Below are 26237 nucleotides of genomic sequence, written 5' to 3' on the forward strand. Positions count from 1 at the left end.
TGGATGAGTGGGTGGGTGGATGGATGAATGGGTGGATGGATGAGTGGATGGATGGATAGATGAGTGGGTGGGTGAGATGGATGGATGAGTGGATGGATGGATGAGTGGGTGGGTAGATGGATGAGTGGGTGGATGGATGGATGAGTGGGTGGGTGGGTGGGTGGTTGGATGAGTGGGTGGATGGATGGATGAGTGGGTGGGTGGATGGATGAGTGTATGGATGGATGGATGAGTGGGTGGATGGATGGGTGGGTGGGTGGTTAGATGGATGGATGGATGAGTGGATTGATGGATGGATGAGTGAGTGGGTGGATGAGTGGATGAGTGGATGGATGGATGGATGGATGGATGAGTGGGTGGGTGGTTAGATGGATGGGTGGGTGGTTAGATGGATGGATGGATGGATGAGTGGGTGGATGGATGGATGAGTGGGTGGGTGGATGGGTGAGATGGATGGATGGATGGATGGATGAGTGGGTTGATGGGTGGATGGATGAGTGGATGGATGGATGGATGGGTGGATGAGTGGTGGGTGGATGGGTGAGATGGATGGATGGATCAGTGGGTGTGTGGATGGATGAGTGGGTGGATGAATGGATGGATGGGTGAGTGGTGGGTGGATGGATGGATGAGTGGGTGGATGGGTGGATGGATGAGTGGATGGATGGGTGGATGGATGGATGGATGGATGGGTGAGTGGTGAGTGGATGGGTGAGATGGATGGATGGATCAGTGGGTGTGTGGATGGATGAGTGGGTGGATGGGTGGGTGGATGGGTGGGTGCATTAACAGACACGCAAGTAGTGACTGTGTGAATGAATACAGAAGTGAATGAATGTCTGGGCGAAGAATGAATGAATGAATGATGAGTGGGAGTCTGATGAAGCGTGAGGGCATGCCACTGTATTTCAGACCGGGAGCCCATGCGCGGCAAGGTGGAGAGCGAGCTGGCGGAGGACCCCCGGGGGGCTGACCGGAGGCTGTCCACTCACGCCAGGTGAGGGGTAGGCGCCAGGCAGGCTTCCTACAGGCCACAGGAAGGCCCTGGACATGGGAGGCTGAGCGCAGGGCAAGGCACCCAAGCCAGGCCAAGTTCTCAGGTCTGTCAGAGGTGGGATGGCTTGGCAGGGCAGCGTGGGGTCGGCCTGACACCCTCATCCTGGGCCACCATGGTGCCTGGGGTTCCATCGCCAGCTTCCAAGACAGGAACAGTGACCTCTGTGGCCCCAGAAGGTGCCCAGAGAGCATCTTGGGGTGCCCTCCTGGCCTTGGAGGTCATGGAAGGTGATGCAGCCTGGTCCTGGCTTGATCCTGGGACCTTGATCTGCCATGGACCTCTGTGACTGCATCCTTCCTGCTGCCCCTGGGCAGTGCCCCAGGACCCTCGCCACCTCTCCAGGCATCCCCGTCATTCGAGGAGCATGGGTCTGGCGTGGGCAGTGCTCAGGCCCCTCCTCTGCTTCTCCCAGGAGGCCCAATACCGAGCCCCAGCCCTGTGCCATGCGGGGGCCCTACTGTGTGGACGAGAACACTGAGCGTAGAAACCACTACCTAGATCTTGCCGGAATTGAGAACTACACGTCTAAATTTGGTCCTGGTAGGTTGGGAGCGGGATGGTTGCCCTGCCCTTGTCCCCTCACCCCAGTCCCCAGTGCCCTTCCTGGGTGTGGTGCCTCCCTGAAGGCTTGGCTTGGAGGGCTCTGGAGTCCCCACAGTGTGGAGTCCACGGGTGCCCCAGCCCGGGCACCCTGTCCTTCCTCTCACACACACAGCACGTGGGCATCTGACTGCTGACCTGCTGTCTGGCCACCTCTTCTGGGAACCTTTCTGTGCCCTTGGTCATGGGTCCCATGGAGAGGAGATGCCACCTGACCCAGGCTTCAGACTGAGCCCATGCTCCGCCCCCATGCACAGGGCCACTGGAGCAGGGGAGGCAGGAGCAGCAGGGCAGGGCCGCGCACCTTCAGAGCCGGTCCCACTCCCAGGAGCCAGACATTCACGCCGTGCACCACCGCCGGTCCCAGGTGCTGGCCGACCAGGTCGTGCCGGCTGCCGACCCTGTGGCCCGGGCCCTGGACACGCAGCCCCGGCTGAAGGGGCAGGAGAAGCAGTTCCTCCGGTCTCCCAAGGGCCCCGGGAAGCCGCCTGGGATGCCCTGCAGCAGCAAGTCCGGGAAAGTCCTGGGCTACTACCTGCCGGCCACCCCGCTGCCCCAGGCTGCGCCCGACAGCCACCACCTCCCGCAGCCCCCGCCCCAGCCCTACGGCTACAAGCGGTACCGGCAGAAGGGCAGGGAGGGCCACTCACCACTCAAGGCCCCGCATGGCCAGCCAGCCCTGGTGGAGCACGAGGTGGTGCGGGACCTGCCGCCTGTGCTGGGGGCCGAGGGCTTCGCGGTCCCCGTGATCCAGCGGCACGAACACCACCACCACCACGAGCACCACCACCACCACCACCACCACCACTTCCACCCGTCCTAGCACCCGCACTGGGGTTGCACACCAGGACCACGTGCACATACTGTGCACACGCCAATGCACCCAGGACACCCTGGCACACCCATGGCACGCACAGCAGCACACCAAAGACTTCACACGCCCATGTTACGTACACAGGCACACAACCACACGCCCATGCTGTATACAAGCCCGGGACACCCTTGCCACATGCGCCCCGCACACCAAGGCCACAGGTGAGCAGCAGGTGGGGCGTCCAGTTTGGCCCAGCACCCAGCCTCAGATGTGGGGGGCACTTGGGGACTGAAGCCCTCCTCCATGTCCCCTTCTCAGTGTGCATGGACTGAGCATGCTCGGCACCGCTGGGGCCGTTATGAGCTACTCTGTGTGACCCATAAAACCATCCGCAAGCATGGAAAGTGTGCTGTATTTGCTTTCGTGGTGCGGGGCATCTGCCTGGCAGCTCTTGGCATGTTCTCCTCGTGGCACTTTGACCTGGGGTGTTGGGTGGCTCCTGGCCCAGGGCGGATGGAGGGGTCAGCGCCTCTCATGCAGTGTGCCTGTTGTCAAGGGGGTGGGCTGGGGGAGTGGCCTTCCTCAGCTCAGGCAGCACCAGGCACAGATCAGTGGCAGAGGGAGGTGGGAAGGGCGGGCAGCTTCCCAGAGCCAGGAGCCTTGGCCTGCAGGGGGTGCTGTGGTTCCACCGAGGCAGGACACCATGGCAAGTGGCCCTTCCTAAAGTTTGTGAGTTCCTGCGAGGATTCTGCATTTCTTTTGCATTGCTTTTTAAGATAAAGCAAATTGACAGCCAACTGGCCACTCACATTCTCTTCCAGGCATGATAAAAATATGTGCACTTTGTAATATGGTGTACCTGGTATTAAAAGAAACTTCCTAAAGAGCTGCGGCCAGTCCAACTACACCGAGTGGCCACAGGTGTGGACAGCAGGCAGCCATCCTGCGGGTGCCTTTAGGAAGAACAGGTCAGTCTCAGTTCACACGGAGAGGACGTTACACACGTGGGTGCTTACAACTCCACACTGGTGGCTTAGTGCCTTCCCCACGATAAAGCTCTAAGAAAACCCCAAACCAAAACTCCAAACCCAAAGCTGGGCTCACGGTAAGGGAACACTAGGCATGCAGTCTTGGCAGTGTGGGCCTTGGCTTTCAGAAAAGTTGGGCTCCTTGTGAGTGTGATACACCAGAAGCCAACACAGCCGTTGCTGCCACGGCCTCTGCCAGACATCCCACTGTGGTGGGAATCCCTCTGGGCTCGTGACGGGGTCTCCCATGATCCTGTGCACAGGTTTCCGGGCACTCCACGCGGTGGGGCCGGTCATGTCTGCGCCTCTCCCTGAGCACAGCAGGTCTGTGCCGCTGCAGTCTTCCTGCCTTTGATGGCCACACTTCCGCCACTTGGAGCCTGGGTCACGCACAGCTGCTAGGAATGCCAGTGAGCAGGTGTGTGCCTGCTCCCTCTGGGCACGCTCCCGGAGTGCGGCTGCTGGGACACAGGGACCTGGCCGTCTTGGGACTCACAGAAGTGCCACACCCACCTGCCCACCCTTTCTGGGTGACAGTCCCACTGGGATGGTGGCAGGGCATGGTGGCTGTCCAACACCAGCTCCCACCCTTCCAGGTTGGGACAGAGTACAGACACCTAGCTGAGAGACAGGATGGCTGTCCTGGCCCAGGCATATGCCCAGACCACTAAGTTGGGTCCAGCTGATCCGCCCTGCAACAGGCTCCAGGAGGGAAAAATGAGCACGTTTCTCCAGCTGTCAGCTTTATGCTAAATGAGACGCACGGGACCCTTCAAATACTCAGCTACTGTAGGTCTTTATTCTTCTACTAACAAAATCATACAAAGACAAGGAACCTATAAAAGGAAAACACGGAATCGATTTCAAGTGGCCACAGGTAAGGGACACAGAGCTCACAGTGGACAGGCAGGCGAGGCCAGGCACCCACCTTGCTCGCTAGGCACTGCTGTGGAGGAGCCGCAGGGGAGAGGCGCCCTGACCCAAGGCCAGTCTCCCCGCCACTGGCCAGCCCTTGCTGCTCTGCTTTGGGGCAGGCCATCGGCACCAGTGGGTTTGGCTGCTTGATTCAGTGTTGAGCTCAATGTGGCAGGGTCACAGAGAGCCCAGGCCCTGCCGTGCTACCTGGGACACCCTGGGCAGCAGTCACCACGGTGAGGTAACCCTCCATGCACCCTGCAGAGCTCGGGAAGTACAGGTGACGCTCACCTCTGCTCCGACCACAACGGTGGGCAGGGCAGCTCTCGGGAGCCCTGGAAGCCAGCCAGCCGCAGCCCCAGGTGTGGGGTCTATCAAAGCAAGCGCTTTATGGGCAACGTAATGATCACAAACTCCCCCAGAGTGTTTAAATAAATAAATAAGCCATATAGACAGTGAGGCCTACAGCTTGCGACCGTGACCTATAAAGCAGAAAGCTCGAAGGTAAAGTGCAAATCATTGTTGGGTCCTCGAGGGTGCTGAGGGTTGGCAAGGCTCGTGCCCCACACGTGGCAGAGGACACGGGCGCCCAGCCAGGCAGAGCTGATGCCGCGGACGAGGCTGCAGTCTCCTTCCCAGAGGGCGAGGGGTGGAGACAGCACCTGGAGCTGTGTGGCTCGCGGTCCTGGAAGGCTCTCTGTCCCCGGCACGGGGACAGTACGGGGAGCTCTCAGCTTTTATGCTCTCTGCCTGCATCACCTGGGCATCAGGACATTCACCTGCATGAGGTTCCCCAAACCCCAGCTACCCTTGCTGGGACTCCATCAGTGCTTACAAGGCGGGGCTGGACTGGCCACAAACAGCCTTGGCTAGCAGAACTAGGGTTTCTTCCAGGAGCTCCTTGGGCACAAACCCAGACTGAAAGAGCTGGCCAGCACCCACACGCCCCACCGGGGACCCACCGGTGCTCCTGAAACACCAGGTCCCTTGCCCCGGTGGCCTGGGCAGCTCTATGCTCCTGCCTGGGAAGTGTGGACGGAGTGGGTGCACTGAGCTGGCGGTGTGGGTGAACAGTCCTCAGTGCTCTGCCCAACACAAGAGAACAGGAGACTGAGTCCCAGCTGGTGGTTCTAGAAACTTCTGTAGGAAGCCAGGTGCGACAGCTTGGGCTGGCCTGTCTAAGTTGTCTGGGCTGTCCCGGTCTGGCCTCAGTCTCCTGTGTCGGGTTAGGAGTAGATGGTGATGACCTCGCGGCCACCTCCCCTGACCAGGAGGACCCTGTTCAGCCCCTCGGTCAGGACTTCGAGAAACTCCATGTCTGCAGGGCAGAGTTAAGGCCAAGGCGGACCTCACCTGGGTTGCTGTAGGGACAAAGGCTACACTTACCATACAGATCCCGTCTAAGAGGGCTCACAGCCAGCCCGAAGGGCTGATGGGGTAGGGACGTGGCTGGGGACCTGGGGGCCTACGCAAAGGAAAGAAGAAGCTGTCTCTGGCCAGGGAGCCAGCAGTGCCAGTGCCTTCAGCAGCCAGCCCCACCAACTTGAGTCAAGCCTCGGCCCAGCGCTCCGAGCCCAGGGGTCCTCACGCATACTGGCAGCCTGGCCAGGACACCTAGAGCTGTCCCCACAAGGCTCTGGGCACAGACCCCACAGGAAGGTCAGGCCCTCTGCAGGCCTCCGGAGCCCCAGGCCAACTCCTGAGCCTGAGGCTGGCTCTGGCCTCCTGCCCCCGACCAGGGGCTGAGCTGAACCCCTGAGGACAGATGCACCTGGGGATCCGCCCCATCCTGCCTGGGGACCCTCCCTGCTGGGCAGGCTGACTGAGGGACAGGGGCTCCCCACCCCATATGGGCAGAGCTGGGGTGGACGCCATCTCTGCCGCGTGTCAGGCAGTCTGCTCCTGTTCACCCTACTCGTACCTTGGGGAGGCCCCACGTGGATGGGCCGCTGGCCATTCTCAGGTGTCCACCCTGCCTCCTGAAGCCCCCAGCACTGACTCCCAAAGCAAATCAAGAGCACGCTGCTGGAAGTGGCTCCAGCCCCCAGCGACTCAGCTGCAGTACCCTTCCTCCCAATGCTAGGGGGAGCCACCCAGCCACCCCAGCCTGCTCTCGGGCCAGGCCCCTCTGCAGCTGTCCCTGCCTTCCCAGGGCCCAGGGCAGCCAGGGGCAGTGCAGACAATGTGGTCAGCACAGTGGCCCCAGGGGCCATTCCCGGTTCAGCCTCCAAGTGAACAAGGAGTAAGGGGCCAGCTACAGCACCTGCTGTCCTGACTAGGGAAACTGCGCATCAGCACCCTGCTCACACCGCCTGCAGCCAGCGTGGCAGGAAAGGATACAGTTCTCATCACCCTGCCGGTTCCTGGGGGGCCCTGGCATATTGAGCAGGACCAGCTGGGCATCCTGGGACTTGCTGAGGACGACACCATTGAGCTTGACGGCCGTGTGCATTCTCCGGACGTTGGACTGGTCGCTGTGGGAGAGGGCAGCGGGCGGTGAGGCCTCCAGCCCGCGCTGATCCGCTCCCCAACCCCCAGCTGCGCGTGCTAGGAAGGGCAGAGGCCTGTGGATTCTGGACCCTGAAGAGTCCAGAGGAGGCAGTTCCAACAAGAATTTTCCAGTGACGGACCACGGGGTGACTTGTTAGCAACGAAAAGCATCTTTTCCCATTCTAGGACCAAGCACCACTAAAGCTGCCAAGCTTCTAAGGACTGCAAAGTCAGGCTGGGTAGACTAGGAAACAGCTGGTAAACTACATTTGCAAAGCAGCCATTTGCACAAGCAGCTCGTGGGTCTATGGCCCCGACGCCTCAGGGCTCGAGGCGTCCCTGCTGGGATCCCTGGTAGCACTCCCAACACTGTGTCAGGCACAGCTGGGCAGCAAATCGCCAGGCTGAGTGCACTTGGCATGGGCCTGGGTCCAGGAAGGATGAGCCCGGAGCACCCTCCACCCGCCTGCACCGTCACCCCTGGCCTGGCACCCTCAGGTCCTGTGGCGTGGACAGGACACAGTGGAGAGTCCACGGCCTCCAGTCTGGGTCCCCCAGCTCCACCCTTGGCCCCTGGACATGATGCTACACCAAGGGCCAAGAGGCCCCAGCGCGTGGCCACGTGGGCCTCGCCTCAGTCCACAGAGCTGACCGGGCTCTGTGCTGCGCTCTGATGCTGCCAGGCTCGGCTGCATTTCTCAGGTCCCTGGAGGCCCAGGCCTAGGAGTAGCCGTGGAAGGGTCCTGGCCATGTTAACTTGGTTGCTCACCGGCACACAGGCCTGGCCACTGTTTACCTCACATGCCCTGCCCAGAGTCACGGTCCCTCTGCAGGGAGCCTGGCCACCACATGCAGAGCCGGTGCTGTAGGAAGCCACTCCGGGAAACGCTGCCCCAGCCACAGGGACAGGCAGACAGAGGTGCCTCGTATGGTTGGGGAGGGCCCCAGGGTGTCCTGGCTCACAGCCTTGGATCAACTCAAGCCCTAACCAAGTAAGTTGGCTTCACAGCACCGACTACCAGAAGAAAAACAGAGTACAGCACCTTTATCTTCTCTCTTCAATTTAGTTGGATAAAATTATAGGAGGGTCTGTCTATGGCAATACCATTATGAGATGGTGGCCTCCATTACAAGGAGCCCGAGTTCACTGCCCTGAGAGGCCAGGTATTGTGTCTGGGCAACTGTGGTTCTAGAACTGTGTGTGTGTGCCATTAAAGGGTCTGCACAGGCTGTAAATCAGGGGACCTAGCACAGGCCCAGCTGGGCTGGGTTCCAGGACGACATGCCCAGAGGCCGGAGGGGCCCCGGGACTGGGAAGCCAGCAGAATCTGTCTGCCCCAGCCTGGCTCTGAACCCATCCACAATGAAAATAAGAAAATGCTCCATACAGGCAGCTCAGCCTGGTGACAAGAGCTTGCTAGATGGGTGTCCAGGGCAGAAACCGGAGCAGCTGTGTTCGGCAGCCCCCAGGGAGCAGGGGTGGGTTACAGGTACACGCCCACTACCAGGGGGCATCCCACACCCAGAGACAAGAAAGAACACCCATGCAGACATGCACATAATATGCCTATGGGTTCTCACGGACACACACACACACACACACACACACACACACACACACACACACATACACCCAATACACACAAACATACACGTGAACACATGCACGCGGACGTACACAGACGTGCACATGAGCATGCGGACACCTGAAGTGCGCTCCAGGGGATTCCGTGAGAAGTCTCACGGCTCACTTCTGGGCTGACCGGAAAGGGCGCCTGACCTGACCTTCACCAAGTGAGACAGGCCCAGGACTGAAGGATGCACAGGCCTCGTGTGTGCACGTGTGTGTACATGTGTGTGAAAGGATAGTCAGCTCCCTTACTGCATCTACCTTTGCTTTTTAATTAAACTATCGGGCCACTGTTAGATTTATAGAATGGGGCACTCCGAGGGTTCCCTGGGCATCTGCGAGTCCTAGCTCCCCAGCGGGCCAAGCTTTTCAGGGTTCCCTCACAGCCCAGGAGGTGCTGGGGACAGAGGCAAGATGGACGAAGGCAGTGTTGGGCCTGGCAGCATGGACTCAGAGTGGATTCCTGCCCCCAGCACCTGGCTGACCACACGGGGAACTGGCCCACACCCTGCTTCCCCGGAGAAGGCCGCTTCCCCTGAGAGCCGTCTACACCTGGAGACGCAGGTGCAGTCCTCATCACCCCGGGAAGCGTCGCCTGCCCCCAGTCAGTGGCTCAGGGCCAGCCTGCCCCGCCAACTGTGGCAACACTTAGAGCAGCATCTGGGCGTGTGCCTGAGCCACTGCAGGGAGGAGGGACACTGCGCACACGGCCGTGCACACACAGGCATGCAAGCAACCGGGCTACGAGGCAGCTAGCAAAGCGGGTACACTTACAGGTTTCCCCATTCTCTACGTGGAGGAAAAAACAAAGAACGGTTATTCCAGGAAAACTCGAGGCAGGTTCAAAATGTGCACTGGACGCCCGGCTGCACACTGGCCGGACAGCAGGCTAACCAGCGGCACTCTCGGGCGTCCACACACGCACCCCACCCCTCCCCAGAACCAGGACTTGAGAGCTGACTCCATCATGAGACGCAGCTGGGAAGCGGCTCTGGCCCTCTCGCTGGGATCAGGGGCGCGTCTATGGGACAGGCCAGAGATCAGCCCCACCGCACCCCCACAGCCCTGGGGCTCTTGGCACAAGGCCGGGGGAACCCAGGCAGGGAGGGCGAAACAGGGCAAGAGCCAGCATTCCGAGTGGGTCTGGCTGCCCCGACACACTGGGCTCCACAGCTCAGTACCTGTCGCCGGAGGAAAGGGCAAGCCCTGCCCCAGACCCTTTGCTACCCAGTCACAGGTGCCGGTACAGGCAGCCTTGGGCCGGCTCCACTGACCAGTAGCCTGGCCCCTCCCTCTATGTGGACAGGGAAGCCTGGCCTGGCTGCAGGCGGCAGTATGGCCCATGAGGCCGCGCGCAAACACTCACGGCTTGAGGCTGAAGAGGTCCTTGAAGCCCGCGGCGCTGGTGTCCCTGTTCCTGTGCTTTTCTGCAATCAGCTTCTCCTTCGTCCAGGTCATCTGCACCTTGTCGGGTGTCGGTGGGGCTTGGGCCCTGGTGGCCACCGCGGTGTGTGCTGCGGTGTTCCTGTCATGTATTAGCTGGGCCTGGAGGGCGGCAGGACTTAGCACAGCCAGCTGCCCTCAGGCCATCAGGCGGAAGGGCCCAGGTACCAGCGGGCCACAGACCCAGGCTGCCCCAAGAAGCCCACCCTTGACCCTGGATCTGACGCCACCCGCCGCCGCCCAGGGCCCGGCACTGCCACACCCCTGCAGAGCCCCGTATCCTGGAGCTGCGGACCAACTCTCAGCTCCCTTCCCACCTTTCTGTCCCGACCCTGAGCGTGCAGAGGAAAGAGACTGCAAGTCCACGTCGCGGGAGCAGACATTAGTGCTTCACAGGGCTCCAGACCACGCCCACATCAGCCCAACCAGCACCGCGCCTCGGCCCTCTCCAGTGGCCCTCGCCGCAGGACACAGCCTCACAGGCAGGCCATCTGCCAGCCGTCCACACCCCCTCTCTCGCTCATTCTTAGTCTGTGCTCTAGGCCGTCCACAGCCCTCTCTCCGCTCATTCTTAGTCTGTGCTCTAGGCCGTCCACAGCCCTCTCTCTGCTCATTCTTAGTCTGTGCTCTAGGTCTCCCACATCCCCCTCTCTCCGCTCATTCTTTGTCTGTGCTCTAGGCCGTCCACAGCCCCTCTCTCTGCTCATTCTTAGAGTCTGTGCTCTAGGCCATCCATACCCCCTCTCTCCGCTCATTCTTTGTCTGTGCTCTAGGCTGTCCACACCACCCTCTCTCCGCTCATTCTTAGTCTGTGCTCTAGGCCGTCCACAGCCCTCTCTCCCCTCATTCTTAGAGTCTGTGCTCTAGGCCGTCCACATCCCCCTCTCTCCGCTCATTCTTTGTCTGTGCTCTAGGCCGTCCACACCCCCCCTCTCTGCTCATTCTTAGTCTGTGCTCTAGGTCTCCCACATCCCCCTCTCTCCGCTCATTCTTTGTCTGTGCTCTAGGCTGTCCACACCACCCTCTCTCCGCTCATTCTTAGTCTGTGCTCTAGGCCGTCCACAGCCCTCTCTCCCCTCATTTTTAGAGTCTGTGCTCTAGGCCGTCCACACCCCCTCTCTCCGCTCATTCTTTGTCTGTGCTCTAGGCCGTCCACAGCCCTCTCTCCGCTCATTCTTAGTCTGTGCTCTAGGCCGTCCACACCACCCTCTCTCCGCTCATTCTTAGTCTGTGCTCTAGGCCGTCCACAGCCCTCTCTCCGCTCATTCTTAGTCTGTGCTCTAGGCCGTCCACAGCCCTCTCTCCCCTCATTCTTAGAGTCTGTGCTCTAGGCCGTCCACATCCCTCTCTCTCCGCTCATTCTTTGTCTGTGCTCTAGGCCGTCCACACCCCCTCTCTCTGCTCATTCTTAGTCTGTGCTCTAGGTCTCCCACATCCCTCTCTCTCCGCTCATTCTTTGCCTGTGCTCTAGGCCGCCCACACACCTCTCTCTCCCGCTCGTTCTTGGAGAGCTGCATCTGCTTCAGCATCTGCGATCTCTGCTCCATCATCAGTGTCTTTTCGTAGGTGAAGGCGGAAATGTCATTTTCAACCTAGAAATTCCCAAGGCACAAGAGTGAGTGGTGTTCGTGAGAAGGGGCGGGGTCATCAGTGGACACTGCTGGCCCTGCATACTCCCGCAGGCCTGGGCAGGTGAGCAGCTGCCCACCCTGCGCCCACAGAGTCCTCCTCGGAGCGGCAGGCCTGGCCGAGGGCGCCTGAGAAGGGTGTGCCCAGCCGTCACAGCTAGACACGTTCTGCCACCACCACGGCCACTAATGCACACCGAGAAGACCACGGGTTCGGGGTCCTGGACAGGGCCTCCTGCTGGCGCTGAGGGCCTGGCCTCGCTTTCAAATAAAGGTGTGCTGGCCACCCAGAGGGGGGATTTCTAGAAAACGTGCAGAAGACACCAGGAGCACCCTTCAGTGCTGGTGGCCGGACCCCTGGTCTCACTTTCCGCTCCCAAGCAGCCTGCCCATTACTTTAAATGCTGAAGCTGCATGTCGGCCTCAGCCACAGCTGTCAAAGGACCCACTCCAACTGGCTGACGGCGTCACCGGAGCAGGCCAATGGCCCGGGGAGGTGGGTGGGCACACCCACACAAGTTCACCAGGACAGGCTCGTCTCTGCACAAGGTGGCTTCTGGAGTTTATGACTAGCAACAGTGTTATCTGTACAACTATTCAGACCCACGTACCCAGGGGCAGGGCCACAGAGCCCTCACCCCGTCAATGCCCCCAGAAGCAAAGTCCAACACCAAGGCCTCGTCCAAACGTGGAGGTGCAAGCCAGACAGCAAGCCCGGTGTAAAAGATGCTCGGTGTGCCCTCTGAACCCGGGAAGCTTAGAGATCAGGATGAAGACGTGACCCTGTAGGACTGAGTGGGCCTGACAAAGTGAAGCACAGGAGCCAGAGTCCAAGAGATGACCAGCCTCATCTGTGAGCGGCAAAGCGCAGGCACATGAGGCTGGGGACTGCCGGCCACAGGGGGACTTCCGAGTCCCCCGCTGGGGCCTGCCAGTCACGGCCAGGGACAGTGTCCACTCCACGTCCCACCCGTCAGCAGCTCTACTGAACAGGCCAGTCAACAGCTCACCCAGAGCCAGGCAGGGCCGTGCCCAGTGGGCACCATTCGTGACCCTGAAAACAGGCGATATTTATGCAGATGGCAAGACGCGGCAAGGGGCAGAACCAGAGGCAGCTAACCAGGGAGGGCGCCCACAGCACTGCCGTGCGTGGTCCTGCTCAGAGTGGGGACTCGGGCCCAGGGCTGCAGCCGGGATGGGCAGCCCGGCAGCAGCCTCGCGCTTGGACACGGGGATGCAACAGATTCTGTAGTCAGTCTCTGCTCGGCGGCCCAGTCTGACCTGGCTGACCCAGCGTGGCCCTACACACCCTTAGGTATGGTGGTCATTTGCGGCTGAGGGGCTGAGTCCATCTGGGCATGAACACTGGAAGTTTCTAGTGCCCAGAATCCCCCCCTCGCCCAGCTCCTTCTGGATCAGATGTGTGCTAACGCAGGGGAAGATGTCCACACGAACTGGCACCCAAGCAGCCTGGTGGCAAGGGACAGCGGGGTGCTCAGTGGTGAAGGCAAACCGAGGCCAAGCCGTTAGCCAGAAGGGCCTCCACTCTGTCCCTGCACAGTCCCCATAGTCCCAGACCTGCAAAGCTACGCCCAGACCCACCACACCTCCGCACACGCACCATCTCCACCACCTCCACCTCGGCGCTGATCCTGAGGTGGTACAGGAACAGCTGCAGGTCCTTCTTCATCTGGATGCTGTTGTCGTCCACCTGCGCCACCGTGAAGATGCGCATCCGGCACTTCCGCCACACCTGCGTGGAGCGGGCGTCACCCGTGAGCCCGCGAGCCTCAGCAAGCCCCACCTGCCCCAGTGGGTGCTGGCCATCCACGTGGCCGCCCATCCGCCTCCCAGACGGAGGCATCCCAGCCCGTGCTGGCCACACACAGCCGCCCCACACGTGGCCCCAGCCCAGGCAGCCACCTTGTGCTGGCGCAGCAGGAAAGGCAGAAGCATGAGCATGCCCCCGTCGTGCACGATCCACCACACGTCGATGTGGCCCTCGCTGAAGCGCTCCTGGTTTTGCGGGAACAAGTCCACGTTTTTGGCCACCAGCAGGGCCTGATGCGCCGCCGTGGTGTCACGGACGGTGTCTGTGGAGAGCAGGCCGTGGTGTCACCCAAGGGTGACTGAACCATGCCACCCTGTGGGGGGCTGGCAAGCGAGACAGCCACAGGTGAGGAGGCAGGCTCCCAGAAGCCCCCACCCCAGGCAGGCATCCTCCTATTAGCAGGCTCCACACCCGCCCACCAGGGCCTGTGTGTCGCGACCCAGGGACCCAAGCCTGGGGCAGGGCCAGGGCTTGGAGGCTTTCAGGTGGCTGTGTGCTTCTCTACAACAGTGTGGGCTACACTTCCGATGGTCTTCCAGGCATACGGTGCCCTCAGCACCACAACAGGGTATGATAGTACATAGGCTTGGGACTTGCCAGAGCCCAGGGCCCACAGCCACCACGCCTGCCCACCAGAGACTCCAGCCACCATGCCCACCCACCAGGGCCTACAGCTACCACGCCCGCCCACCAGGGGCCCCAGCCACCATGCCCGACTACCAGGGGCCCAGAGCCAACTGCACGCCCCCCGGGGCCCACAGCCACCTGCCTGCCCACCAGGCCCCAGGGTCCTGACCACCACACTCACCCACAAAGTTCTTCCAGGAGAAGGGATTGTCCGCCTGCTTCCAGGACTCGGGCCAGGCCATGAGCACTGTGTTGTGCTTCATGCCCCCGAGGCCGGCTGACTGGATCAGGTGTGACGTGCCGTCACGCAGGTTGGAGGACACCACCAGCTGGCAGAAGCCTTTGGTCTTCTCTGCACCCATCAGAGCCCGGATGTTCTGCGGGAGACAGGAGTCGGCACATCGTGAGAGCCACACAGAGACACCGCAGGGCATGAGGCCACCGGCTAGGAGGAGGAGCCATGTGTGTGCAGGAGAGGAGGGCCAGGCACCCGATGCCGCGAGCCGGAGCTGCGCAGGTGTCGAGGAGGCCCATCAGGCTCACAACAGCGGGGATCCTCTAAAGGACCTGCATCATCACCAAACGCCACCAGGTACTCAGGCACCGGGACCACGTGCGATGTGCTGGGCGTGCTGGACACTGAGCCAGAATGGGTCAGCCTCGTGACTCTCCTGAGAAGGGCTGCGTTTCGTGGAGTCCAGAAGCAGACTCCAGGTGAGTCACAAGTAACAGCGGCCATGCGGCCTGTGTGTCTTTAAAGTCCCAGTGTCTGCCAGGGCAACGCCTCCCCTGGCAGCCGGACTTCAAGGGGAGGCCAGACAGGCGCAAGCCAGGCCGTGCCATTGCTAAAGCAATTCCCTGAGGATGCTGGGCCCCAGGCTGCCGCAGGTGAGGTTCCACTAGGTAATGCTCTTGGCTCAGGTGCCTGGAGGAGCTGCCCCCCGGGATGCCACACTTCCGTGGGACGGGTGCCCCTCGTGCTGATTTTCCTGATCTCTCCCTTTTGGAATGGGAATGGCCGCTGGGCACACGGATGCCTGTTTCATGTCACATGGAGGCCCTGCCCAGATTCTCGCGGTCGCCTGACCTGGATGATGCAGTGCAGGGACAGATGGGCACTGGGGCTGAGTGTGGAGGCTGCAGCAGCCGAGACGTTTAGAGACGCTACGGTGGGATGGACGTAGTTTGCTTGTGAGGCCAATGTGAATTTGGGGCCCAGAATGTGGGCTGCAGTGAGTTAAATGGTGGCCCCCAAAGCGATGCCCAGTCCTACCCCCAGGATGAGGGGACGTGATCTCATCCAGAAAGTGTCCTTGCAGATGCAGTTGGACTCTGGAGGTGACACAGCCGGTCACCCAGGTGGGCGCTAAGTCCAGGGACACATGTCCCTGTGACAGAGAGAGGGACTTGAGGCAGAGAGGAGTGGGCAGCCACCGCACGCAGAGGCAGCGGGGGATGTGGCCACCAGCCCAGGGAGCTGAACAGACAGCAAGAGGAAGTCTCGGGGGCAGTCCTGCCCACACCCCGGCCCCAGATGCCTCGCTCCAGAATCAGACACATGTCTCCAGTTGCAGGCCACCTGGCTGGGGGCTGCTCTAGTAGCCACAAGACACTCCCATGGAGACTACGGCCATTTCCCTCCCTCCCTAGCACGATTTCAGCTGCCTCCTGCTCAGCCCCGTGGTAATGTCCCTGCATTGCTGCCTTCCCCGGGCCTGCGGCCCCTCCCACACTCCATGGGGCAGGCAAAGCCCGCCTCCCCTGGCCTCCTGCCCATACTCCCTGGTGCCTCTTCCACCCGCCAAACCCCGGCACAGGGTGTGGAGACTTCTGACAGTCTGCTTTCAGAAGTACATCCAAATAAGAAACTGCCTGAGCCAGGTGTGGGGGCATGCTTGTCATCCCAGCACTTGGGAGGCTGGGACCGGAGGATCATGGTTCTCAGACTGCCTCAGCTGCTTAGTAGAGGCCCTCTGCAACTCAGTCAGACCCTGTTTTCAAAATAAAGAATAAAAGGTAGGGCAGAGAATATAGCTCAAATGCCTCTGGGTTCCATCTCCAGACCCGCAAAAAAAAAAAAAAAAAAAAGGAAAGAAGAAAGAAAGAAAGAAAGAGAAAGAAAGAAAGAGAAAGAAAGGAAGGAAGAAAGAAACTGCATGACCCAAAGAGGAGTGGCTGGGGAGGCCAAGAAACACTGGCCAAGGAGACCAGCTGCTCTGGATGGAAAGGGGGACAGCGCCCCTACTGGAGGCTCGGTGAAGGCGCGGCAGGAAGCACCTGGGCTCAGGGGATGAGGCTGCGTCTCCACCTTACACCATCCCCATGGGCTCTCTGTCCCACTCTTCTTTCTAGCGGGGTCAACGCACTAGGGCTCTGGAGGGCTGAGCTGGCGGGGACACCACACCCAGGGGCCCCACACTGCTCCCGCATCCTGGCAAAGCACTGCCCTCCTTGGCTCTCTTCTCAAGGAGCCAGGCTGGGTTGCCATGCTGGGCCTCTCTGAATGGCCAGCAGGCCCAGGCCCCAGCCCGGCGGGGATTCCTGAGGGCAGCCGCAGCCGGAAGTCCTAGCACAAGCAGTCACCTGGTGCAGAGGTCAAAGTGGACCTCTGGAGGGAGGCAAACGACCTACAGGCCATGACAGGTGACTCGGGCGTGGGAGGGCCCTCTACACCCTGGAGCAGCTGGCTAATGCCTGATGGCTAAACAGCCCACAGTTGACACCTCTTATATAACTCTATGATCTAAAGACTTCCCCGAGTCTCTCTCACAGCACTAACTCACAGTCTGATAGGAACACGATTCCAAAAGGAAGTGTGCTTGGTTCCAGACCTGGCCTGGAGGATGGCTGTCCTGCTTCTGCTGATCAATAAAGCAACCACTTCACGGAGGCCATGGCCTTTGACTCAGCACGCAGGGCAGCAAGTGCTCGGCTTCCACTTCAACTGAACATGTGCCTCCCTTCAAAGATGTCTTGGCCGAAAACACTTCGAGATTCAAATGATCCGACAAGGCTGACAATGCAGCCCAAGGGTTAAGTGGTTGCCTAGCATGCACGATACCCTATGTTCAATCCCTAGCACCGCAAAAAATTGATAACCCATTGCTCAGTTAGACTGACGGTGAACACATTAAGGATACTACTCCCCTGGCTTCTGTGGATGAACGGCGGAGCAGGGTCGGTATGCCTCCCGTCAGCCACTCTGCGCAGCACCAACAAAGACGCTCCCATACATGTTAGTGAGACCAGATCATGGTACTCTGCACAAACCCTAGAATCTGCACGTGAGGCAGCCCCAGGTCCTGGGTTTTCCCGAAGATTACCCTGCTCATGTAATCCCAGTAGTGAGGCCCTCAGCAACTTACTGAGACCCTGTTTCAAAATAAAAAGAATAAAAAATAGGGCTGGGATGTAGCTCAGAGGTAGAATGTCCCTGGGATTAATTTCCAGTACTAAAAAAAAAAAAAAAAAAAAAAAAAAAAGACCCTGCTCAGGATGAGACACACAGGAAGAAACACATGTACACCGAGTGGGAACTCTAACCACCCTGACACCCAGGAAGAGGAGCATTGCAGAGAAAGCAGTGCGGCCAGGCCCGGTGGCGCCCGCCCACCACCCCGGCAACCGGGAAAGGCTGAGGCAGAGCGTAGCGCTGAGGCCAGCCTCAGCAACTTGAGACCCAACCTGAAGTTAAAATGGCCTCAAAATGAAACTAGAAAGGGCTGGGGATGGGGCTCAGTGGTAGAGCACTTGCCTAGCATGCATGAGGCCCTGGCTCCAGCCCCAGCACCAAGAGAGAGCAAAGGGGGCTCAGCCAAGACGTGGAGTGAGGCCTGCCCCTGTAACAGGGCCATGCGCCAGGCCAGACACAGGGAGCCATCCGGGATGCCTCTGAGCCCACTGAAGCCCAGGCAGCCCGAGGGTCTGGCCAACCCTAACCCTGAGATCTGAGACTCTCCACCACAGGTTTAAGGGGGACCTCAGAAAGCACCTGGGAACACAATGTCACAGAGCCACTGGTGTGATCAGAGCCACACCAAAGACAGCAGCCGCCCAACGCAGGGACAGCTCACCCCTCCACGGAGCCTGGTACGGGCAGGCGGCACCCAGCCCGGACACCTGCACACTGCTCAGCGCCCGTGACCCTAGACAGCTCTGGACACGCAGAGCTGAGAGGATAGGCTCCAGGAACAGTGCCAGGTCGGCACAGCGCACATCCGGGCCCTCTCCAGGCTCAGCTCCTGCTTGTTTCCGACTCGCAGGCTGCCTTGTTGAACAAATGTCAATGCGACACGCAAAACCCGTGTTTCATAAGGCGTGCTGGCGGCCTCGGGCCCACCAGCTGCCCACCTCCTCGGCCTGCTGCGCCTCCGAGTGCTTGTCCAGGTAGGTGCCCTCCAGCACCGAGCCCACGATGGTGAGGCCCTTGCCGGCCTTCAGCTGCGAGGCGAAGGAGAGCAGGCGGGGGTGCTTCACATGCTGCTCCGGGTCCAGGTTCAGCATGACCAGCACCTGCGGCCTGGGGCGAGACGGTGTGGGGACAACGGTCACCATGATAGTGCACGGCCAGGCGGACAGGCCAGGCTGTGCCCGAGGGGGCCTCCTGTTGTCAGGGCAGCCTCGACGCTGGCCACATACGGGCCAGGCCTTCGTGTTTCAGTGCACCTGCGGGGTGGTAACCTGACCGCCAGCGGCCCAGCGTGAGCAGAGGGCAGGCCACGCCATGCACTGGGTTACGCCCTCCCCAGCCCCAGCACTCCCTGCCCAGGCGGGGCCCCCACCAGGACTGCCCTCCAAGGTGCGGGGCGAGCGCCTCGGGCTGCAGCCGGGTGCTATGGGGAACACTCACCTCCAGTTCTTGGTGTGGGGGGGCCCGTGCTCCACACGCAGCAGGGCATAGCGGGCAGCGTTCAGCGACAGGCCTCTGATGCCATCACCCCACTCCTTCTCAGCCCTGGGAAGGTGGGGGCACTGTCTTAGCACACCTATAGCACTTACCTAGCACGTGGGGTTTTTGCAAACCTCTGGAGGGGCTCCCCAAGGCAGTTAGGGATGTGGGGAGGGATCCTGGGTGGCACGGGAGGTGGAAGCAGTAAGGACCCCCCCACCCCACAAAGCCTGGCCACCAGGGTCACCAGGGACAGAAGAGGGATTGGGGTGAAGGAGGTGGTGTTCTGCGAGACCCAGCCCTCCTGTAGAGTAACCAGGCGGGCTTGGAGGGGCTCCTGTCCTGGGACCCACCTCCCGCTGCAAGGGAGTCAAGCAGGCCAGTTCCCCTGGGAAAGCCCACAGGCCAGGGAATCCATGCCAGAGAAGCTGGACCCAGACCCACTTCAAGGTCAGGGTCCAGAAGAAGGGGGGCACCATGGGCAGGGGTACTGAAGAGGTGCTGCTGGCCGCCTTGGGTGGCCCATGTTGGGCCAGGCTACTCTCAGGACCCTGGACTGGAAGACAGAATGGCCAGTGGGGGCAGGCAGCTATGGGGAGACACAGTGGCCAGTGGGAGATGGGGTGGCCATTGGGACAAGAAATGGCAGTGAATAGGAAGGTCGTGGGGGCATGGGCCTCCCCCAGCACTGAGAAGCTGCAGGTACTCTCCCCTTGGTGACACAGGGACCAGTGGGGACGGGCAGCAGTGGGGGACGGGGCCATCAACTAGGGGCACAGCAACCAGCGGTAGACAGGGCACCCAGGGGTGGCCATAGAGGCAGGGTGGCAGAGGGGCCAGGGCAGCAGTGTGGGACAGAGCTTGGACAGGCAGCTGCTGGGATACACCATCACTGCCTGCTGCTTCTGGGGGCACAGCGCTCTTCAGAAATTCATCACACGTCAGCGCTGCCGCTAATGGAGCAGAGTTCCAGAACACTCACTGACAGTCTCGCGACAAGCTGACTGACAGCCCACAATGCGCTGGGAATAACGTGGAGCCATAGGGCACCCGTAGTGACGGCACCGAGCTCCCGCCTGACACCGAGTCCACGGGGCACCAGCCTGGCCTCACAACTCGAGGGCAGCGGCGGGCCAGGCCGGGAGTGGCTCTGCTGCAGCGTGGACGCAGAGGCGGGCAAAGCCTGCTGTTCTGCCTGCCTGCTGGGGTGTGTGGGGCTCCCGGCTGTGGCCGCCGCTCACTCACCCGCGGTACTCAATGTACTTGTAGATGCAGCCGGCGATGAGCATGGCGAAGAGGGCGTAGTACCAGGAGCAGATGAACATCAGGGCGAGACACAGGCTCATGCCGAGGAAGGACAGGGTCCTGGAGGGACACGGCCGGCCAGCACTGAGCAGCTCTGTGGTCCCTGGGCTTTCCCCAGACACAACCCGGAGCCTGCCGGGGGCCCGCACCCACTTCTCTACAGTCTGAGCAGCTTCTACCACCCATTGGAGCAGAGGCTCTGGGTGGCACTGGGCATCTGCGCCCTCCCAAGGGGAACAGGGAACATAGCCACGCACCACCCACCCACCGAGCACACGCACATGTGCACACCAGAGGGGCCTCAGAAGACCACCCCCCCCCACAGCATGCCCTTGCGCTGGAGCTGGGGAGGCCCAGGCTGACTGCAACGTGGGCCCTGAGGTTCCCAGGAGGGACAGCAGGAAGAGGCTGCCCTAGTGCTCAGAGCAGGGTGGTGGCTCACTCCACAAACAGTGCTGGGGACCAGCCTGGGGTGTGGACCAGGTGGCAGCCAGCGGGCACACACCACGCACCGCGGCCCCGCAGGCTCCCACGGAGGCCTCACCAGTGGTAGAACTTGAAGCGAGGGCGCCAGTTGGGCGTGCGCAGCAGGGTCTGCACAGCACAGGCCAGGTTCACGAACATGTAGCACATGAGGAAGAACCTGTGCAGGGCCACGGGTGCTCAGAGGTGCAGAGGCCGGCCCGCTGCCGCACCTGCGCACATGCCCGCCCCACCCAGGCCAGCCTCCTCAGAACCCTGCTCACCCCCTGCCCTCCCTTCTCAGCCTCTCCTCTCCACGGGGCCTCGGCCACGCCATTCTTCACAGCCCCTCCTCTGTCTCCACGCCGCGGCTGAGGCCTCCTGACACAAGCCAGACCCTAGTGTCCGAGGCTGTCCTGCGTGGACACAGCCAGTCTCCACCACAGCGGCCATCTCCCCACAGCCTTTCTGGCCCTGGTCACTGCTGTGCGCACGGGAGCGCGTGACCATGTCTCCACACCCCCACGGCCCGCGGGCCACTCACATGGACAAGATGGGGGCCACGCTGTCCAGCGAGGCAATGAGAATGCCCGTCTCGCAGATGAGGGCCGTGAGCAGAAGGGCCCACGTGGGCTCCCCGTTGGCCTTCCCATGGCCGAACACCTGCAGGGACGGGCCAGGTGAGTCCCTCCCTCCTGCGTGAGAGCAGGGTACTCCCAGCCAGCCCCACCGGAGTCCTCAGGCTGCAGACAAGAGAGCCTGACTGCCCCAACACACCACCAGCTGCACCCAGGTGGGACTGAACAATGCCTCGAGGGACCAGCCCAGGACACCGACCACCGGCTTCAGCTTCCGAGATTTAGGGGAAATAAATGTGTGCGCATACCTGTGTGTGTGTGTATAACCGAGGAGCTGGGACGGAGCCCAGGTCCCTGCACAAGCCAGGCAAGCGCCTCACTGCAGAGCAGCCCCAGCCCTTTTCTACTCTATTCTGCCAAGTTGCCCAGGGAGAAGCAAACTTCTGCAGCTTGAGCCTGCTTACCGTCAGGGCGGCCCAGCAAGCCTGCCTGGGTGGGGAGGTCAACAACCTCCAGGATGGCTCTGGTAACTTCCTTCCCAGGGAAGGAGGCTGGGTCACGGGAGGCCCACTTCCCACTGACACATCACTGGGCCCGTCCAGAGCGTGGCTTCAGGGGCCTGTGGACAGCGCCCACCAGCCTAGGAGGGGCCTCGGGCCTGGAGGGCGAGGGCTGCTGGGCTCTGCTCACCCATGTGAAGGGCCCCATGGGGTCAGGAGTGGGACCCATCCCGCCAGTGCCCTGGGGCCACGGGGACCTCACCATGCCCAGGACTTCCAGGCCCTTCTCCCCACAGCGGTCAGCACACACACCTGCAGGAAGGGGATGATGCCGTCGCGGGCGATGGCCTGCAGCAGGCGGGGCGCCCCAGTCAGGCTCTGCAGGCCAGCCCCACAGGTGGAAAAGAAGGAGCCGATGACGATGACCCACGGGGACGGCCAGGCCAGCATGCCGATGACCAGGTTCCCCTGCAGGGCCTCCCCGAACCTGCGGGCAGGTAGGCGGCACTCAGCTGGGCTTCCCAACTGAGCTGAGCACACAGAAGGGCCCCGGCCCCCTGGAGGGGTGCCCACGGTGGGTGGGCAGCTCCTCGGAAGAGAGAAAGGGCAGGGCCAGGGACCTCCCTGACTGGACGCCACCAGGCCTGCGCGGCTGGCCGTGCACGCTAAAGGTCCTTGGTTTCGAGGGCACTGCACCCCAGGTGGCTCTTGGTCCACACTGGTACTGGCTGGTCATTTCTGTGCACACAGCACTAGGCCTGGTGACACCACACAGCCTCCCACAGAGCCCTGAGGCTGTGAGGAAGGGACGTGCACACACCAGGCTCCACCAGCCTTGCCAGGGCTGGGGTTAGGGTCCCAGCTCACCTGGCCCCACCCCACACTCAGCACATCTGGGAGCTCTGAGAGGTTCCCCGGGCTCCAGGCCCAAGTGGGTGACGTGCCAACGCCTCAGTCAGACACAGGGCAGCCAACAAGGGCTTTTAACTCCAGGGCTGCGAGGCCCTGGGCGGTGTTAATGTCAAAGCTGAAGTCGTCCTCAGGAAGGACAATACCGACCCCACGAGTCCCTGGCCCCAGTGACCCACAAAACCCACGTACTTATCACGTAGGACCACGCCTTCGATGCAGGCCCCAAAGAGCACTATGCAGGAGAGGTCTGCGGCAGGGTCAAGGAATAGCTGGGCCTGGGTAGAGGGCCACCAGGGTGGACGTGGCGAGCCAGCCCTCCGGCCTGGCCCTCCTGGACCACCCCATAACCCTACCAGGTGTCTCCAGTGGCTAGAATCCCGCCTAACCCCACGGCCCCGTCCCAGCCCTGTGGTCCTCGGGCTCCCTCCTCACAGCTTTGCCTGGCTGCACAGGGCCTCCAGGGGTCTGGCCAAGAGGACACAAACCCAGCGGAGAGGACAGGGCCCCAGCAGCTTCAGCGTTGACCGCACGCCCTCACCCTGGAGCTGTGCACCACCAAAGCGTGTCCTGGGTACTGTGCGGTCGTCACTAAGTTTAACGCTCCACGTCACATCCCACACGAGCCACAGGGAGCCGGTTCCAGGCGCCTTGTGTGTTTCAGGTGTGCTGCCCCATGGGCAGCCCAGCTTCAGGGAAGCCACGAGGCTGTGGGCAGGCCCTGCCTGGCCCTGGGGGGCTGCCATGGGCTGCTGCCACAGCAAGACCGAGCACGGTGGCAGAGGCAGGCCCCGACTCCTGCGTGAGCCCTTCAAGGATACAGATGAAAGATGTGGTCACGATGGCCAAGATGGTCCCGGTCGGGATTGACTTCTGGGCATCCTTGAGGTCTCCCGAGCGATTGGAGCCTGCCATGATACCTGCAGAAACAGGAGGAGCTCAGGCCAGAGAGGCAGGCTTAAGAAGGCCACCTGAGGCCGGCACCTGCCAGAAGCCACGCGTAAGGCCGGCCATGACCGCTGTCGGATGAAGGGTGGCCCCAGGCCACTGTCCCAGAGGACAGAGAGCACGGCCAGACCCGTCACCCCCTCCACAGGCAACAGGCTCCCACTGAAGTTGTCAACACGAAACCAGGCCCACCACACCCCAGGACAACTTGACCTAGGTTTACCCTCCCAGCCACAGGCCAGAAACCCCAGGAGATGGAGCTAGGCGCAGCCACCCAAAGGGCTGCAGGGAAGCGTCCCCAAGACAGCTCCAGGCCTGCCACGGCAGCCCAAGGGCAGCGCTCTTCCTCCAACCCACGGGCCCACTACTCCCGCCCACTGTGAAGGGGCCACAGGACACGGGTGACCCCAGCAGGCTCGACCTGAGGCCGCCACCTGTGTGGACACCGAGCCCCTGCTGCACCGGCCCAGGTTCCCACGGACGGGCTCAGCACAGGTAGAGGCGGAGATGCATCCAGGCGGGCGGGGAGCCTCACCCGTCACGGAGGGGAAGTAGATGCCAACGAGCAGGGTGAAGTAGGTCATGATGTCCGTGCGGACATACGGGAGCCCGCTGGCCCGGCTCTCCTCAGTCACAGGCACCGAAGGCACGCCCTCCTTCTCCACAAACACCCCCTTGTCCAAGTACGTGCTCCACAGGTTGTCTGCAGGAAGACCAGGCAAGGCTTCCTAACGGGATTCTGGAAGCTCTGTTGGCACCCCTGCCGGCCACCCCTGCCCCAGCATGGAGGTTTGCGACCACAGGTGGAGGGCAGGGATTCGCTCTGCCGGGGCTCCAGCTCCAAAGGATGACACCCAGACGTGTCTTGGGAACACCTGAAAGGCCTCCACTGTGAGTCCAGCCGGCAGGAGCTCAGGACCCACAGTGCTCAGCACCCCAGGAGCCTGGGCAGCACCAACACCAGGCCCAGGATCGGGGAGCCCCGGGCCACCCCATGTGGGGGCCTCCTGGGCAGGCCCAGCTGGCCCGAAACCACCACAGGCCCCCACCGCGGCAGGAAGGCTTCTCTGTCACCCCCCAACATCCCTCTCAGTCCCCACAAGGCTCGCCCTCCCCGTGGCCTCCTGGGGTCTCCCCGGCAGGGCCTCGGTAGGACCCCAAGTGCAAGGCCCTTGGGACACCCCCCCCCAACACAGGTGCACATCTAGGAGTCAGCACTAGCTGCTACCCCCCAGAACACCAGGCTCCACTTCTGGGGCACGACAGGAAGCTGGCTTTCTTCATTACAGGAACAGGGCAGAGGGGAAGCTAGTCGCCACCCACGGTTACCTCCCTTACTAACAGTCCCCCCACACACACACTATGACACCATAAGTACACGTCAGACCTTCTGCCAGCCTAACGCCAGGTTCGGCTGCCACAGCTGCAGGAGGGCGCGGGACAGCAGGTGGGAGGGTGGCCGGCCGTGGGCACTCGGCCAGGCAGGAGGGGCCGTGACCCAGGATGGCACCAGAGCCCTCTCCCACTGAGGCCCCACAGGACTCACTCAGGAAGACACCACTGGCCACGCCAGGGATGCCCTGGATCTCAGTGACATTGTTCTGCACAAAGTACTCGTCGCACGTGGCGCTGGGGCTGGAGCCGTTGCAGAAGAGGCCCCGGAGCGCGGTGATCAGCGTGGTGTTGTCAGCCACAAACGTATTGGTGTCGAAGCCGCGTGTGGACAGCGTGCGGTTCCCTAGCAGGTAGACCCTGGCGGAGGAGCCAGCTTCTGTCAGCGCTCTTCTCAGCTGGCTCTAAGGGGGCTCGAGTCTACCGAGGGGCTCGGACATACTGCACTGACCATGAGGCCAGAGGCCCCTGGACGAACTCCATATCGCTCCCAATTGAGGGCCGCCCTGCCCCTCCACACAGGCCCCCCGGGGAGGAAGGGAGCCGCCCTCTTACCCTGGGTCCCCCTCACACAGCCACAAGTCCGGGAGGGAGCGCGCCTCCTGAAGAGGTCCTGGGGGACGACAGCCAGGCAGGACACCAGGCCGGCCCCACTCCAGCCACAGGAAGGGCCAGGGCAGCCGGACTCACCGGATGTCGGGGGGGTCGAAGGCGGTCCTGATAACGCCCGCGTAGATGGCCAGGATGGACAGCACCACACAGGCCAGGAAGACCAGCGCCAGCTTGTTGACGTACTTGACGCCCACGAAGACCACCACGGCCATGAGTGCCAGTGTGCAGCTGCCGTATACGCGCATGTTGTGCAGCATCGCCGTGGCCTCGCCGCCCACCCCGTCCGCCTGGAAGATGGCTGCGTTCGGGGAGATGTAGGTCTGCGGGAGCGAGGCGGGGTGAGGAGGCCGCCAGCAGGCGCCCAGCCTCGCCAGCTCTGTGGGCTGGGGCAGCGGGTCCCACCCCGCTCCACACATCCTCGCCGGGCTCCTTCCGACACCTCAGGCGCCAAGGTCTCTGGACAGGACCCCACCACAGGCAAACCGGACACAATGCTGCCCCACCGGCCGCGCCGTGCCTGGAGCCCACCGTGACCCACAGCAGGGCTCCTCTGCAATGGAGCAGGGCAAGCTGCCCTCCC

At 61.8% G+C, this 26237-nt stretch overlaps 1 protein-coding gene across 4 annotated transcripts in view; it reads right to left on the reverse strand.

The window, feature by feature from the left end:
* Positions 1-5640: 5640 nt before the first annotated feature.
* Positions 5641-26237, reverse strand: part of SLC12A7 (solute carrier family 12 member 7) — a gene marked incomplete at both ends in the record, with an annotated part of 78784 nt that continues 58187 nt past the window's right edge. For 2 of the 4 annotated variants that reach the window (XM_080711227.1, XM_080711229.1), the window contains 19 exons: positions 5641-5732; positions 6755-6888; positions 9309-9323; positions 9901-10079; positions 11462-11569; positions 13227-13358; positions 13529-13698; positions 14245-14440; positions 18414-18582; positions 18913-19017; positions 20197-20316; positions 20801-20899; positions 21263-21381; positions 22109-22283; positions 22898-22955; positions 23527-23625; positions 24189-24356; positions 25200-25405; positions 25736-25977. In XM_080711227.1, the coding sequence (XP_080567353.1) occupies positions 5641-5732; positions 6755-6888; positions 9309-9323; positions 9901-10079; positions 11462-11569; positions 13227-13358; positions 13529-13698; positions 14245-14440; positions 18414-18582; positions 18913-19017; positions 20197-20316; positions 20801-20899; positions 21263-21381; positions 22109-22283; positions 22898-22955; positions 23527-23625; positions 24189-24356; positions 25200-25405; positions 25736-25977 (2586 nt within the window). The remainder of the gene's footprint in view (positions 5733-6754; positions 6889-9308; positions 9324-9900; positions 10080-11461; positions 11570-13226; positions 13359-13528; positions 13699-14244; positions 14441-18413; positions 18583-18912; positions 19018-20196; positions 20317-20800; positions 20900-21262; positions 21382-22108; positions 22284-22897; positions 22956-23526; positions 23626-24188; positions 24357-25199; positions 25406-25735; positions 25978-26237) is intronic. The other 2 variants (XM_080711228.1, XM_080711230.1) reach the window with 1 other exon arrangement.

Source organism: Muscardinus avellanarius, assembly GCF_963383645.1.
Source record: "Muscardinus avellanarius genome assembly, chromosome: 1".
Lineage (NCBI taxonomy): Eukaryota > Metazoa > Chordata > Mammalia > Rodentia > Gliridae > Muscardinus > Muscardinus avellanarius.